Consider the following 15,730-nt stretch of genomic DNA (forward strand, 5'->3'; position numbering starts at 1 on the left):
AATCAGACAGGTTGCCTTTAAAAAATCCGATTACCATTGATGGCATTTAAACAGCTACACAACCACAACCCTGACAGCGTCCCCCAGTAATCCAGCGTCCCCAAGGCCTAAACAAAGTGACATTCTGTAACACGGTAAAATTGCAAACAGTGAAGTCCTCATTTAAATTCAAGTATGTACAAGCAAAATTGCATGATGCATGCAACTGGATGCATTCAGTTGCTGAATTCTGTGCTGTTAACAATACAGTTTTGCCTTTTTCCCTATGCATTTCCACAAACAATTGCTCAAAAGACCCAAAGCATAAGAGCTGGAAATAAAATGGATCCCTGAAGAAGTGATGAACGCCTCCACAAAAATAAAAACATGAAAGCAGTCCTCTAATGAGATGCCTGACTCTGGCAAATGCGTGTATTGAAAGCATTGGGAATAGCTGACAAAATTTTAAACAGTAACATCTAGCTCAAGTGTGGTCTGACTAAACAATACTCAAGAGAAAGATTTCGGATGAGATTTAGGAAAGTACCTCAATGAATAGGAAATAATGCATTCAGCCCTTTCAATAATCCCATCCTTACCCTTCAGAAGAACAGTCAAAGCAGTGAGAAAATGAAAACCTGCTGAGATGTGGTGAGAGGATAGGAGGAGTGAACAGGGAGCTTTTCTCCACCCCACTCCACAGCTGCTCTGGGCAACAAAGCATGCCGAGAAACCAACTCTCAAGGAGCAACAGGAACTACTACATGAATTCACAAACCATGACCTGGAGGTGCTTTGTAGACACCAGCTGATCAGAGCCAGAACAGAGCAAAGGACAATTCTAAAAACTGAACAAGCAACTGAGTTCCTGTGCTTGTGATGCGTAAGACGTATGGACATAGGCTCCGCAACCATCTTCCACAAGGTCCGGGCCAAGGTAGAACTGTGATGCTACCCAAGACCTTCAGCCCACTGTATGAAAGTCAGCAGAAAAAGGTTCATCAACCAGATGGAGGGAACATGCACCATGCACGGATGATTTTAAAAGCAATAATACTTAGAAAATTTAAGGGTACATTTTCTGCTGAAATCTATGGGAACCGTTAGGCTATGCTGAGTGCTTTTATAAAACTTAAACCTACCCTGTTTCAGGATGGTGAAGTTACACTTACTGTCAGTATGACCATTTGAACATCATGATAAAAACGGGAGTGTTTAGTCGCATACACAGAGAAGAATCGGGAACATGATATTACATGGACCACAGTTATCCTGCACAGGTCCTTCCTATTCCAAATTACAGTCTTGGAAAATAAAAGCAGAAGCAGGGAAAGGGAAGAAAGACAATTTACCAGAAACACAGAAGAGGCCTGGGATAGGGAAGGATTCAATTTTAGTTAAAAGACAGGCATTTTATTTCTTAATTATTTTTTAACATTCCAGATTTATTCAAAAGACATTATTCTGCAAGCATGTATCTTACAGGTCTTAAGACTGATAAAACACTAGGACTAATGTGATAACCCTAGCAAATGAAGACATGGCTAAAATCATACCAGAGTGATTTTTTTTTTTTTTCTTTTAATAAAATTTTGGACATTTCAATCCAATTTTTAATACCGGCCAAAGCCATTCATACCTAGAGCATTTGGAATAGTCCATTAAAGGAACAAAACTTGACAAGATGCAAACAGCAGACTACACTTGATTTTTGCAACTGATGGCAAAAGCCGCTGGAGAAGTAACTGTACACTTTAAAAATGTTACATCAGTGATGAACGGAATTTTGTGCTTTAATACTTTGCTTGAAAAGTCTCTTTATCCAGCATGAAGTCAGCAAATCTCTGCTGGAGCTCTTTTTCTCTCTCCTGCTGTCGCTGCACATCTTCCTTCAGACACTGTAAAGAAAACATAATAAAAGCAACCAGTCAGTTTTTCCAATAGTCACACCCATGAAGATCTTTACCAAAGGTTATATTTTAGTTCCTTCAGAAGAAGGAGTCAGAACTGAGACAGGACATTGCTAAAATTACTTATTTGAAATATAAATGTAAAACAGAGCAGTTGATGTAGAGTATCAAGAATCACAGTTATCTTACTTCAAATGTCAGGTATCTTACCCTGTTTTTGACAGCAGTTAATATCAAATGCTTCAAAAGGAGAGATTTCAAATTGGAAACCTGCCACAAGCAGCGCATTGTATTTAGCAGTTATCCATAGATTCTTCTTCCGTGAGTTTGTTCAAAACTGGTTTTGGGTAACCTTCCTAATTAACCCTGCATCCTGCAACAGGGCCGTCCACAGGCCTTCTTCCACTAACTACACAGTGCATGAAGGAGAACTACTGCTCGTCCTAAAACTGCCAGCTGCTAGTTCATTTGATCTCCCTTCACTCTTTTATCAGAAGAGTCAGTAAATGTATTGAGGATTAGCCCTAAGTAAAGCAAAGTAAAAAAAAAATTATGAAAAACAGGTGCTATTAGCAGCTATCAAGCTATTTAATACATTTCTACTGTTAACTTTCACTAAATCAATTAATCACTTCTGAGCTTCTGAACACATCTATCAGCATTTCTAAACCATCTTCACAAAATCAGTTTTAAGAACTGATACATTTTGTCTTTTTTATAGCAAGTGGTTGAGAAGATTTGAGACTCAATGGAATCTTCTCTTTTGGACGAACAAAAATTACAAGAAAAATTGTGCTTGGGTGAGTACTTGTTTCTTGGAAAGCAAGCCTGGCACTGGCTCAAGCCTAGGACTGAGTCTTGGTTGAGGGTTGCCTTGTTAGCTGAATAAATCATAGAATCACAGAATCGTTAAGGTTGGAAAAGACCCTTAAGATCATCAAGTCCAACCATCAACCTATCACTGCCAAGTCCATCTATACCATGTCTTCAAGCACCGTATCTATCCATTCTTTAAATACCGCCAGGGATGGAGACTCAACCACTTCCCTGGGCAGCCTGTTCCGATGCTTGACCACCCTCTCGGTAAAGAAGTTTTTCCTAATATCCAACCTAAACCTCCCCTGGCGCAGCTTGAGGCCGTTTCCTCTTGTTCTGTCACTCGTTACTGGGGAGAAGAGACCGACCCCCACCTCACTACAACCTCCTTTCAGGTAGTTGTAGAGAGCAATAAGGTCTCCCCTCAGCCTCCTCTTCTCCAGACTAAACAACCCCAACTCCCTCAGCCGCTCCTCACAAGACTTGTGCTCCAGACCCTTCACCAACTTCGTTGCCCTCCTCTGGACACACTCCAGCACCTCAATGTCCTTCTTGTAGTGAGGGACCCAAAACTGAACACAGTACTTGAGGTACGGCCTCACCAGGGGCACTATCACCTCCCTGATCCTGCTGGCCACACTATTCCTGATACAGGCCAGGATGCCATTGGCCCTCTTGGCCACCTGAGCACACTGCTGGCTCATGTTCAGGCAGCTGTCAACCAACACCCCCAGGTCCTTTTCCGCCAGACAGCTCTCCAGCCACTCCTTCTCTCCTAAAGCAGAGAATATCCTGGAGATCCTTAAACTGAGAATAGTGACTTTGAGGCATTGCTTTCAGGTATCTCAGCGTACCTGTTTCTGTTAGTTCTGGGCTGAAGTTAAGGGTGTTTAAGAGAAAGGGATATCTTCCTCCTCAAAGCCGTGCCAACCAGTTAAAGGCCAGTAAGGCAGGTGGTGTTATTCAGGAGCAATGGTCCAGATCACACATGCACACGTTGTTAGCCAGCAACGGGACTGCAGGCAAATGGCCTGAACTCTGACGACGGCTCAAAACTGTAACTACAGAGCAACTGCTCAGCTTCTGAAACTGAGAGCCATGTTTAAATCAGTACAATAACCCCATTTCAGTACTGGCTTTCTGGAAGTCCAGCCATCTGCAAGTTCTAACAGTAATTAAAACCAAAACAAGCCAAATTAAGATAGATATGGAACTTCTGCTGATACGCATTGCAGAAGATTTATAAAATAAACCACACGAGGAAATGAAATAAAATAAAAACAAAGTTAAAGAACACACTAGTAGATTAGTCCCAGCTTCTAATATATGTATCACAGAATCTTTGATATTGAAGTGAACAGCAGAGGAGTCTGGTAATAGCCAAAAGTATAATTTGAAAAGACCATTAAAAACTTGATACAAACTCAGGCTGTGAACCTCAGAGCCCATGCATTGTAAAAACGCCTTTTCCACAAAGTGCCTGTATTTGACCTAAGGTATTACATTTAGGAATCTCACCTCCAGTCTCCGAGGTATTGCAGCATCCTCATGTTTCTTCAGTTCCTCAAAAGTACGTAGCTCCAGATGTGCCTGTTCGATTTGGTCCCACAAATCATTCAACTGTTTGATGAGGCCCATTGCTCGAGACTGATAACCACCAAGCAAGATCTTCAGCTTCTTCTCCATCTTGGCAGCCCTCTTTGCTTCAGTTGTCATGTGACCTCTGTTTATCTGTTAGAAGGAACCCAAGAATTGTTTTATTTACCTACAACTCAAAAGTCAAGAGAGGAAAAAAAAAAAGTAGTAAAAATATATCTGTGGAGCTGTATCGAGTAGATTGAGTTCTTTGATTTCTATTAACAAATCATATTGCACATTTTACAATAACCTAGATTTCTGGATTAAAACCTTTACAATGTAAATACATTATTCCAGGGGTGATGTCCACTAGCCAAAAGAGGGGTGATGACACACTACATGAGTACAGCTTTATAGACAGGAATTGTTGCAGTTGCTGAGCTAAGCAGCCAAGTCACATGATAGCTTGCTACGTCACATCCCACTTAAACAGATGGTCTTTGCCTTAGTAAAGGAAAACTAAATAAATATATGTTCCTCCTTTTCAAAATTATATTCTTAACCTGCAACACCAGTCACATCTTTCAATCCTATCCCAAAAGGATTCACCTAAATTGTATTCCATAAAGTAAAAAGGCAATTGGGAATGTTAAGGCAGCTCTGAATCTGTCTCTCTGTTGCAGAGAACCATAATGAAAACATTTAGACTGGTCTGAGTGGCAAATGAATGGCAATGTTGGGGCATGGAAGCACTGCAAGGAACAGCAGAAGGACTATTAGAACGGTAACCAAATCCTACCACCTATCTGCATGCACTTCCGCAGGACAGCCACATCAGGAGACAAAGGACTAAGACTAAATCCTGGTAACTCACAGAGGTGGGACAGGATGGACACACCAACTACTGTCTGCTCCTAAAATGTATGAAAGGCAAATAAAAATAAAAAAACCCGAACCAAAAAAAAACAAAGCATGGTCACCATCCCAAGAAGAACCCAGGTGCCATGATGAGAACTCCACAGGTGGTGACCCTTCATTCCTGGTGTCATCATAAAGCATCTCAGAAAGACCACTTGGATTCAAATGTCTCGGTAGCTGAATGCTGGACAGATTAGTTGATTAAGTGTGCAAAGTCAGGCTGGACAGGGCTTTGAGAAACCTGAACTAGTGGAAGGTGTCCCTGCCCATGGCAGGGGTGTTGGACTAGATGATCTTTAAAGGTCCCTTCCAACCCAAACCATTCCATGATTATGCATCTTAGTGTTTGTAAGCATGTGAGTATGACACTGCAAATAAGTGAAATTGGTTTTGTCTTAAAATAAACCTCGCCTATCTGTAAGATCTCCCATTCTGCTGTACTACATTGCTATAATGTTGCAACATTATTCCCTCTTGCACCATACCAGAAACCTGGAGCTCCCCGGAGGCCTAACACTGCTTTTCCCCGGGGCCTTTTCCCTTACAGATCTCACAGCAAGAAGGTAAGATCATTTCTAGCTAACAGACAAATACTGAGATAGCACAAGGCCAGTGGCAAAACCCAGAAGCAAACCCCCACAATTTACAATCCAATAGCATATACAACAGATATGACAAAAAGTGATGTGATTAAAATGTGGTATCAAAACCACAAAGCAATTGGCATGTTGGACATGAAGCTCTCCTTCCTCTGTCACTCGGGTAAGCGCTACCTGGTATGCCCTGGATTTAGAAGTCTTAGTTTCCCCAAAGTTGTCCAGGTCAGTCCTCCAAAACCATAATCCAGACATAATCCATAAACAGACAAGTGATACAAATTACAAAATTCTGCCAACTGGGACACAACACAAATAAACAATCATATTTATGTTCACATGTTGTAAATGTTTTATTTAACATTTATAAATAGCAAAGGTAACAGAAGCCTTTGTGTATTTTTATACATGTATTCAGTGGGGCAAAATTAAATGTGCAGTAAAAGCATGAAATAGCTATCAGCATTTTTAAAGCCTGATAGACAGCATCAAAGAAATCTTTAACACTGAATCACAAACCAACAAATAACACAGGACTATACCACTGAGCAAAACTGTGGAGAGGTGTAGCATTTCACATCTCTAAATATGGACATAAGGCTCCTGGTTTGGGTTTTTTTTTTTTTAATGCTACTTCCTTTAAAAAAAAAACACACCCTTTTTTCAGAAAGCTTTCTGTGAAAGATGCCAAACTCAACAAAAAAGGCATCAGGCTTCTCAGATTTTGATTTTTGCTACAGTTAAAGACATATTAGTGCAGGAGACTAAGAGAAATGTGTAAGTTTCTCAATTGTTAAAATATAAAAGCCTAACTTGGAACCACAGTGGCTAAATCACCTATCCTTGCCTCGTTTGTTTAAAAATCAAAGCTCTGCTGGTGAACGTTCTTACCTACAAAGGAATTGCCACTGATCGGCCAAAAAGCAGAAGCTTTTCACTGCTCTGAATCCTCCAGTTACCCACGATACCATCTTTTACCAATGAAACTAAACTCCATTGGGAAGGAACTACTGTCTCATCTGTCCTTTACAGTGGTAAATACAGTGAGCCAGACAGCCCCAGACACTAGCACTGGTGCAGCCCTCACAGTCTTATGCACCGAGCTATTGCAAAATGCATTTTCATCAACCTTTCAACCATCCAACTTTATTAAAGTACACTCTATTATACAGCTGCATGTTTCTGTAAAATGCCCAACTCCTTAACAATTTATTCACTCATTTAGAACAGTTTTAGTAGGTGGTGCGGAGATAAACAAAGTGAATGGTCAAGGGAGCAAACTGTTAATAGGCGAATGAAAGAGAAATTTGACTTTCTGAGCTGTCTAGTTTGCTCCTGGGGAGAGAGATGCAGACTGCTATGCTTTTCAGATTCTGTTTGCAATGTAGACTTAAGCTATGCCCAAGGTGCTTTAAGCATACAGAAAGGCGCCTCTTTTTCAATATTTATATAAATCTAGAGAAAATTAAATAAATAGATTAGGGATTTGCGAGGATACTCTCTGATGGAAAAGTATGAAAGCTTTAAATGTCTTCACTGGTAAATAATATGCTATTACTGCAACAACAAATACAGCTGTGCGGTAAATGAACTATTTTCCAATTACTGTTTCTTGGATGAAAAACGTGTGTTGAGAGCCACTGACATTTAGAGATCATGGAATAGATGGATGCATAGGCAAACAGAATTTCCTTTGTAACAGAGGTGTAATGTAACAAAGATCCCATGTTGTTTCACAGCATTACAGACAACACAGAGTATGCTTGGTGTGAAACAAAACTTCAAGCACAAACACGGGCTGGGTGGAGAATGGCTTGAGAGCAGCCCTGAGGAGCAGGACTTGGGGGTGCTGGTTGATGAGAAGCTCAACATGACGTGGCAACGTGCACTCACAGCCTAGAAAGCCAACCGTATCCTGAGCCGCATCAAAAGAAGCGTGGCCAGCAGGTCGAGGGAGGTGATTCTCCCCCTCTACTCCACTCTTGTGAGACCCCACCTGGAGTGCTGCATTCAGCTCTGGGGCCACCAACATAAGAAGGACATGGACCTGTTGGAGCAAGTCCAGAGGAGGGCCGCAAAGATGATCAGAGGGCTGGAGCACCTCTCCTATGGGGACAGGCTGAGAGAGTTGGGGTTGTTCAGCTTTGAGAAGACAAGGCTGCAGGGAGACCTTATTGCAGCCTTCCAATAATTAAAGGGGGCTTATAAGAAAGATGGGGACAAACTTTTTAGCAGGGCCTGTCGTGACAGGACAAGGGGTAATGGTTTTAAACTAAAAGAGGGTAGATTCAGACTAGATATAAGGAAGGAATTCTTCACTCTGAGGGTGGTGAGGCACTGGAAGAGGTCGCCCAGCGAAGCTGTGGACGCTCCATCCCTGGAAGTGTTCAAGGCCAGGTTGGAGGGGGCTTTGAGCAACCTGGTCTAGTGGAAGGTGTCCCTGCCCATGGCAAGGGGGCTGGAATCAGATGATCTTTAAGGTCCCTTCCAACCCAAACCATTCTAGGATTCTATGATGCATTCTACGATTCAATCAGAATGTCACTTTTCTATAACAGGTTAAAAAAGACCATTTAGAAAAGTTCCACTATTCTGTCATTCCAAGTGAAGATATGTCAACAACCTAATTTTCTAATAAAAAGTTGAACACTGAGTACCTGAGAACATGAAATAGTTATAAGCGCTATCTCCACCGTACAGAAAAGAGACTGGATCAGGGCATTGCAGTCAGAAGTCCTGAATTCTCTGTGTGCTCTAAGTATCACCAGTAGCAGTGGCAGTAGTGGGTTGGCACTTTTACACACTTCAGTTGGGATTCACTTTGCCTGGCTTTAGACATCAACACCTGAGCTTGTCACCCAAGGTCTTTCCATCATCAGGAGAGAAGCTGGCAGCTGTAGGGCATGGCTCATCTGATCCAGGGCCTCAGAATGAGACTAAGCATGCCACTGAAGTGCTCTGCACTGACTAAGATGGGAGCACAGACTCCTTGCTCAGACACCATCACCATTGGTCAGGCGGACCAATCCCACCCTAAGTGCATATTGTTTTAATGTATGAGATATAATAAAGCATTTTTTTCTCCAAGAAAAAACAAAGCTAGTTCAAATCTAATGCTCATTGTAGTATCAGACCCAGATTATTTAAGCACTCTTGAAATTTTCAGCCAATGAGAACTGGACTTAGTATTTCCAAGTTGTTCTGGATATAGATTCTTAACTTTTAACTACTAGAGCTCCTTAGGTTGTATACTGCTATTCAGCCCTTGCTTTTCTACTCAGTTCCTTGTCTATCTTGGATTATCATATGCCTCACTGCTGTAAAAAGAAAAATGAGAAAAAAAAAAAAAAAAAAGAAAAAAGCCTCCCTAGTATCTAAACCCAGAAATAACAGCCCTTTCTTCCTTCTCTGCTTATAGAGAGAAATGTGAACACTCACCACCTTTCCTCCTCCCTCCCAACTACAAGATTTTAGGACCTACTACGAAAAGGTCAAAAGGAGGTCTCAGCTTTTGTAACAAATACTATTTATTAAAAATTGCTGACTGCTGCATTAATGCCAACAACTGCATATAATTTTAGTTCAAGCTTCGTAAAATTTTAAGGCTCAGATACCAAGCTAAAAATTCCAAGCAGTTATGCAGAGGTGTGTTTAAACAGTAGTCTACATTATTTGCTTAAAGCTAAGAAATAGATTTCAGTAAAATCTGACAACCATTTCCCCCGTGACCCTAGCAGAAAATGTAAAGACATTTGAAAGATTTCTCCACTTAGTTATTTATTTTGTACTGCTCCTTGGCCGGCTTTGGTTCCGCTGACTTTTGTACCAGCTATAGCAAAAAACGAGAACAGCATGTAGAGAAATGGGGTAAAATGATATACGATGTTAGGGCAAGTGTAAGCGCCTCATCCCATCCCAAATCTCTTATGTAAAGCCTTACCCCATGCCTTGTAGAGTTGTGTTCAGTTTTCAATACTACACTAGAGATCCAAAGAAGAGAAACCAAAACAGAGCAACAGACATAATCAAAAGTTTATAAAATATGGATCTAGAAAAGGGAGACTGACTGGAAAAACAGGGGGTTTTTTGTTTGTTTTTTCTCCATCTAACAAAAATTGAGAAAATGAAGAAAGACACGACAACATGTTTTAAATATGCCAAAGATCATTGTGAAAAATTAGTGTGTTCTTATGTCCACTGAGAAAGGAAGAGGGATTTAAATTTGGCAAGGAAATTTTAGATAGGAGGTTAGTCGTAAGGTTTAACTGAGGACAACAAAGAACAGGGAAAGACTGCTTTATGAGAACAAACATCCACTGGGAAAGATTTAAGAAAAACTGACCCCGAGGAAGGAAGGGCTCAAGTGCCTTCAAAACTGCATTTTTACAAGTTCTTATCTCACTAAATCTACTGAGGACACCCCTCCTCAGTTCAAAGGGCTGTTTTTCCCTGTACTGACTGTTTTGTTTATCCTTCCATTAAATGTGGAGCTTCTGGTAATTCCTAAACAGCATTAAACTCTCATCTTCTAATTGATCTTCTTAATCATGCCTGCTGGATAAAAAACATGGAAGAAAAACTGCTGCATGTTCTTACCAGAGCCATAGTCAAAAGTAAACTAACTTGCTCCGTGACCTTGAAGAATCAACGTATCATCATAAAGCTGCTTAGCTTGTGCCGAGAAATCCTCTGCCAGCTTCAGCTACGCTGGCTGAATAGGTTACTCTTGGAACCTATATAGGACTACTCCAAACGTTACTATAACTTCCTTCCTCACCTCAGACCCACAAGTGGCCCTCCCATACTCAATTCTGCTGGCAGGAGCTGGATTAACTTAATTTAAATAGCAGGGTTTGTGAACTTGCCTCATATTGGCTCAGTCAGCCAGAGTAGCTGGAACGAGGCAATGCACAGTAAGATGACAGCCTTCCGCTCAATGCCAGCTTACACTGAACAGGTTTCACCAGCATTTCAAACCACCTCAGGGACAATGATGACCATAACATTAGGGCATCCTCTGTGCATGTTTAGGTGATCTGCCTTTACAAGCTTGATGGTGCACTCTACAGTAGCACATTTTTTTAAACAAAAATTCATTAATTGCTCTACTTAAAAATATTTTTCCACTTCCATACTCTTGGACAGAATTCTCCATTTTTTGGCTTGAAACAGTTTCATCTGTCTACAGTTTGACCAGGCAAAACTCTCTGTAGAGCCTGCCTCTTACTTTTGAGTTAGTAAAAGATAACAGTCAACTCTGCTGGAAACTGAGGCTTAGGGTTACTACCAAACAAAAAATTGCATTTCCAGTGTAGCACAATACAGGCTCGATCTACCAAACTGACATCTACACTAACATTAGCTCAGCTAACCAAGTGAAACCACTCCATGGCCTGACACAACTTCTGCTGTGACACTGAAGATGATGCTTACTTAATGTACGAGGGAGTATGAAGATTATTAAGCAAATGTGCTGAACAGTATCAGAGCAGTCAAAAAGGGACAGAATCTATCATTTTCAAGAGATGATAAAGTAGGATTTAATTCTAATTGACTGGGATCACACGAAGTTTTTCATGGAAAGATTCAGTCATAGGTGATCCTCAAATTACGACACTGCTGGTATGCAGCTGCAACTTCACAACTGAAACTAGACCAAATGTTCAAAGCTTGCATGGGAATATAAAGCTACCTTTCCCCAATTTAATAGGGAAGCCTCAACATAAACCCCTATATTGTACTTTGTTACGTAGATCATATATCATTATGACTTACTGATGTCTGCAGAAGGCTATTCTCTCTACTCACAGTCAAAACTAATAACCCAAGAGCAATCTCCATGTGAACTACGTTTCAGAAATTACGACTTGCCTTGAAATGTCATAACACAACTTGGTAGGATAGTTGAGTAAAGACAGTACAGGGTACATCAAGAGCAAGTGTTCCAACAGAAGTTCATAGCATCCAACTATCTAGATCTCGAATAATCCAGAAAGTTACTGGATAAGTTCGCAGTCACTGCTGATCTACAATGATGACATTAAACCCCACTTTGTATATTTTTATTTGGGAACTCCTTCTAAGACTAGCAGTATTATCAGTAATACCCATATATCACAATTGCAGTAGAAACACATCTAGAAGAGCACAGTTTAAGAAGAAAAACAAATAATTTATTCTTACTACGCTTTTCTGAAAACTCTCTACCTGTCCCTGGGGAAAAAAAAAAAATACAGTAAGATCAGAGACAGCAACAACTACCTCAGGCTAACAGCTTTGATTAACTGTAAGCAAACATGGGTTACTGCTGTGTCTGATGAGATAATATGGCAGCGAGCACAGTGTAATTATCTTCAAAAACTATCACTGCAAACCCAGAGTTCTTGGACTGGTCTCCTCCAGAGAAGAGGCTAACAATCTTGTGGAAGCTCACACAATAAAGTTAGCAAACAGGCTGGTTCCTCCCAATACGTAGCAGAAGGCTCATGAGGAGCTTGCAGCAGTCACTACTACTCTATTCCAGCAGCTACTATTACACAAGCATAAATGAAGCAAGTTACTTTGTGAGCAGCAACTCACACGGGCCCAACATTCACAGGTTCTGACACTGCTTCACAGTAGGAGAGGCTTTAAAGAGTGACAGGTCTGCAGATGAGGTGGCTTTCACCAAAAGACTTAATCAATTTATACTTTTCTCTGTCCAAACACAAGTTTCAACAGTGATGGTGTGCAAAGGCCTTTTGCAATGACAAGCTTTGTCAATGCTGAACTTTATTTCTAAGTACTTAAGTCCCCATTATGAACTACATTTCCAAATGTGAAATCTGATTTCACCTACCACCACAGAGAAAATCAATGGTTTTAGACATGGAGGAAAAAAACCTCCTACCATGCTATGAGCAACTGGCCAAACAAAAAGTAACTGCTATGCAGTCTAAGCTTATTTTTAAAGAACATTTTCATTGCTCTTTTCCAATGTTTTGGCACATCCTGGACTGAAGACACACAGAAAAAGACTTTTTTTTTTTGTATACAAAAGGAGTTATCCAGTCCCCTGAAATTTGACCTTAGAAAAAAGGCTAGCACAATGGTCCAATCTGAAGACAAATTTCAGACTCATAGGCAAGATCACAGAAATAAGAATATGAAGAACCCTCTTACTGGCGTTCATCTGCTTCCTTCCAAAGGCCCCAAAATAAGTCAATACTAAGAGAACTGGTATAAAATCAACTAGTAGCATTTTCCTCTGAAAATAACGGTTTAACAGCAAAAGTATAGCGCTGTTTCCCAAAGCTGTTCAATTGGCAGCCTGGCAAACGTCACTGTTTCAAGAGCTGACTAGTTACATTTGAATAAAACTAGACTTGCTTTCCTCCTTCCTGCTCATGGTGATGAAGGTTTCAGGGGGGTAGCTGCTAACGGCAGCTGTAATTTGTGGGGAAAAGAAGGGATGTGGTAAGCTAATTCACCTAAAGGACAGTGAACAACAGGGTTTTTTCCAGACTTATAACATGCAAAGATGCAAGGCTCCAGCTCGACTCAACAAGCTCAAAATGCAAAAGACAACAACTTTCCAGGTAGTACAAGTACACTTAAAAATCTAGCAGTTTTAGGTAGTGATTTTCAGTCACTGGTCTGCAAGCGCTTCGTAAACAAAACTGCACAGAGACCCACAAAGCAGACATTACTCTTGTTCCAGTGACAGAGAAACCAAGGGAGACATTAAGACTTAGTTTTGTTTCACTGATCTGAGGTGCTCTAGGTGCCTCTGAAATAAAAAGAGAAAAACAGGAAACTCAAGAGGGAAATTCAACTCTTAAATGGGCCAAGCTGCTCTCAGGAGGTGCCTTGTCTCTCTACCAAAACCAAAGTGAGCCTAAAGCAATTGCAGCTTTGTTTTAGTTAGGAGGCTAAAATAAGGTGTATCGAATCTGAACTCATGGGACTTGCTCAAAAATAGGCAATGAATACTCACCTGCGCCAGAAAGAAAACACAAGATTTCTGGCTAAATCTGTTTATCTTCCTTGGCAGGGTATTTTTTCTTACTGTAGACATAAGTTCTCCTTGGCAATACAAACCCTTTTACTTATTGCTTCCCTCATTATAGGTTATGGGTTACCTTCACTGTGGATCTCACAAATATTCCAAAATTCTGCAAGCAAAGATGTGATCTGTTATAGCTAACCTGATCTAATATCCGGCTACTGTGGAAAGGGGTCTGCTGCTTAATCTAAAAAGAACTTTTTTTCTGCCAATTCAATGAACTGATCCAGTACCACAGAGTTATAAGAACACTGGTACAAGGTCAGAGGAAATGGCAGGGGCCAGCTGGAGAAAAATAAGTAGCACTGACCCTTTTTGGCACCAATTAAAATGTTAAAGCATCCTAGCTATAGCACAAACTGCATTCTAACCATTCTGGTAAACAGTAGAAGTGTTTTCACACACAGGTAAAGGCAATTCTTAAGGGATCTGCCATATATCTATGTTGCCCAGGAGAAGTATATACCCTCCAAAACCGCCACACTAAATACATGTACTCTGACGATCAACTGTACATTAAGCAGAGATCAGACACTGCAACACTGGTCTTGCATAAACAGTCAGCTCTATCAGGTTCTGAAGAGCTTGACAGTGAAGAGCAATGATAACCCTCAGATGTGATCCTCTGGTGCCAACTACATTTCCAACAGACCTTATTAAAAAAACAAAAAACATATTTCACACAGGCAACACAGTAGTACAAATGAATGTATGTGTCTATAAAAGCAGACTACTCAGAGATTCCACCATATTTTAGCTTTATGAGCAATTGCTCTATTCCTAGTCTTATAAATTCTCTTATTTTCTCCAGGTGTTTTCTCAGTAACAGCACACCTGAAAATCCAAAAGAAACTGCAAGCTTTAGAAGCATGTAAACTAGAGAGGGATTAAAATACAATCTCCAATAAACTAGTAAGTGATACACCTTGCAGCAGAGTGTAATATGCAACCCACAAAACTCCAGCTAAGCAACTGGTTTTCAATGGAAATTAATTCAGAGGACTTGGGCTGCAACCGAAAGCAAAGACGGACACTTTGGTCTGGTAAATTATCATCTTGGTGTATCTTGGATATTGCAAAGAATAGATAATTTACTGTGTTTTGCATATACAGTGTAACTAGAGCTTCCTCCCCTGTAGACTTTCAATAGTGTTTAGAATTTAGCAATCGACTGAAATGATGTTGCTAACTACCACAGTTTTAATAAACACGTTTGTACGCTGCAAGCCAACATTATGAACCCTCTTCAAAGGAAAAGTAATGCTGGCAGGAAGTTTCTATGTTATGAACTACGAAGGGAAGCACCTACCTTGTTAAATACATGCCTCTGCTATCTCATTTCATCTAACAAGGTTTAACATAGAACTTACTTAGGAACGTTATATTGCTTGGAAGAGAAGGGAATAGAAGGTATCGCAGAGAACTGAAGCAGTTACTAAATGCAATTGTGAGCATCAGAAAACTCCCATTTCTGACATGACTAGCTCTGCAGTGTAGTGTAGCCTTGAACAAACACACTAGACTTGTAGAAGCTACTGGAAAGATCAGAAAATTCCACCAGGATTCAAGCAAATTTAAGCTGTACCACAGACACATAATGAGCTCACAAGGATTCACTTGCATGGACCTGAAACTCCCCATCCGTAACGCAAAAAAGTTCACATACTAATCTTGTAACACTCTTAAGCCACATTAAGTAACACATTCATAGAGTCCAAAACCCTCAACATAAAGGAGAAGTGAAAAGTATTACTAATACATAGCAGTACATTCCAATATTGAAACTATTGCTGAGTTTTGCATTACTGCCAACGATGCCTGGACAGGATATCTAGCCAAACAGAAGCTCTCCACAACCGCTCCTCTTTGCCTCCTCAAGTCCATCAATA

At 40.5% G+C, this 15,730-nt stretch overlaps 1 protein-coding gene across 1 annotated transcript in view; it reads right to left on the reverse strand.

Moving 5' to 3' along the window:
* Window positions 1–1,403: 1,403 nt before the first annotated feature.
* The window catches only part of CDC5L (cell division cycle 5 like), a 36,736-nt gene continuing 22,409 nt past the window's right edge, over window positions 1,404–15,730 (reverse strand). The window contains exons 15-16 of the mRNA XM_009467340.2: window positions 4,224–4,436; window positions 1,404–1,877 (exon numbers count right to left, since the gene is read on the reverse strand). Of these exons, the coding sequence (XP_009465615.1) occupies window positions 1,773–1,877; window positions 4,224–4,436 (318 nt within the window). The 3' untranslated portion in view covers window positions 1,404–1,772. The remainder of the gene's footprint in view (window positions 1,878–4,223; window positions 4,437–15,730) is intronic.

The sequence above is a fragment of the Nipponia nippon genome, unplaced genomic scaffold (assembly GCF_047370975.1).
Source record: "Nipponia nippon isolate SJK-2023a ecotype South Korea unplaced genomic scaffold, ASM4737097v1 scaffold_4, whole genome shotgun sequence".
Classification (NCBI taxonomy): domain Eukaryota; kingdom Metazoa; phylum Chordata; class Aves; order Pelecaniformes; family Threskiornithidae; genus Nipponia; species Nipponia nippon.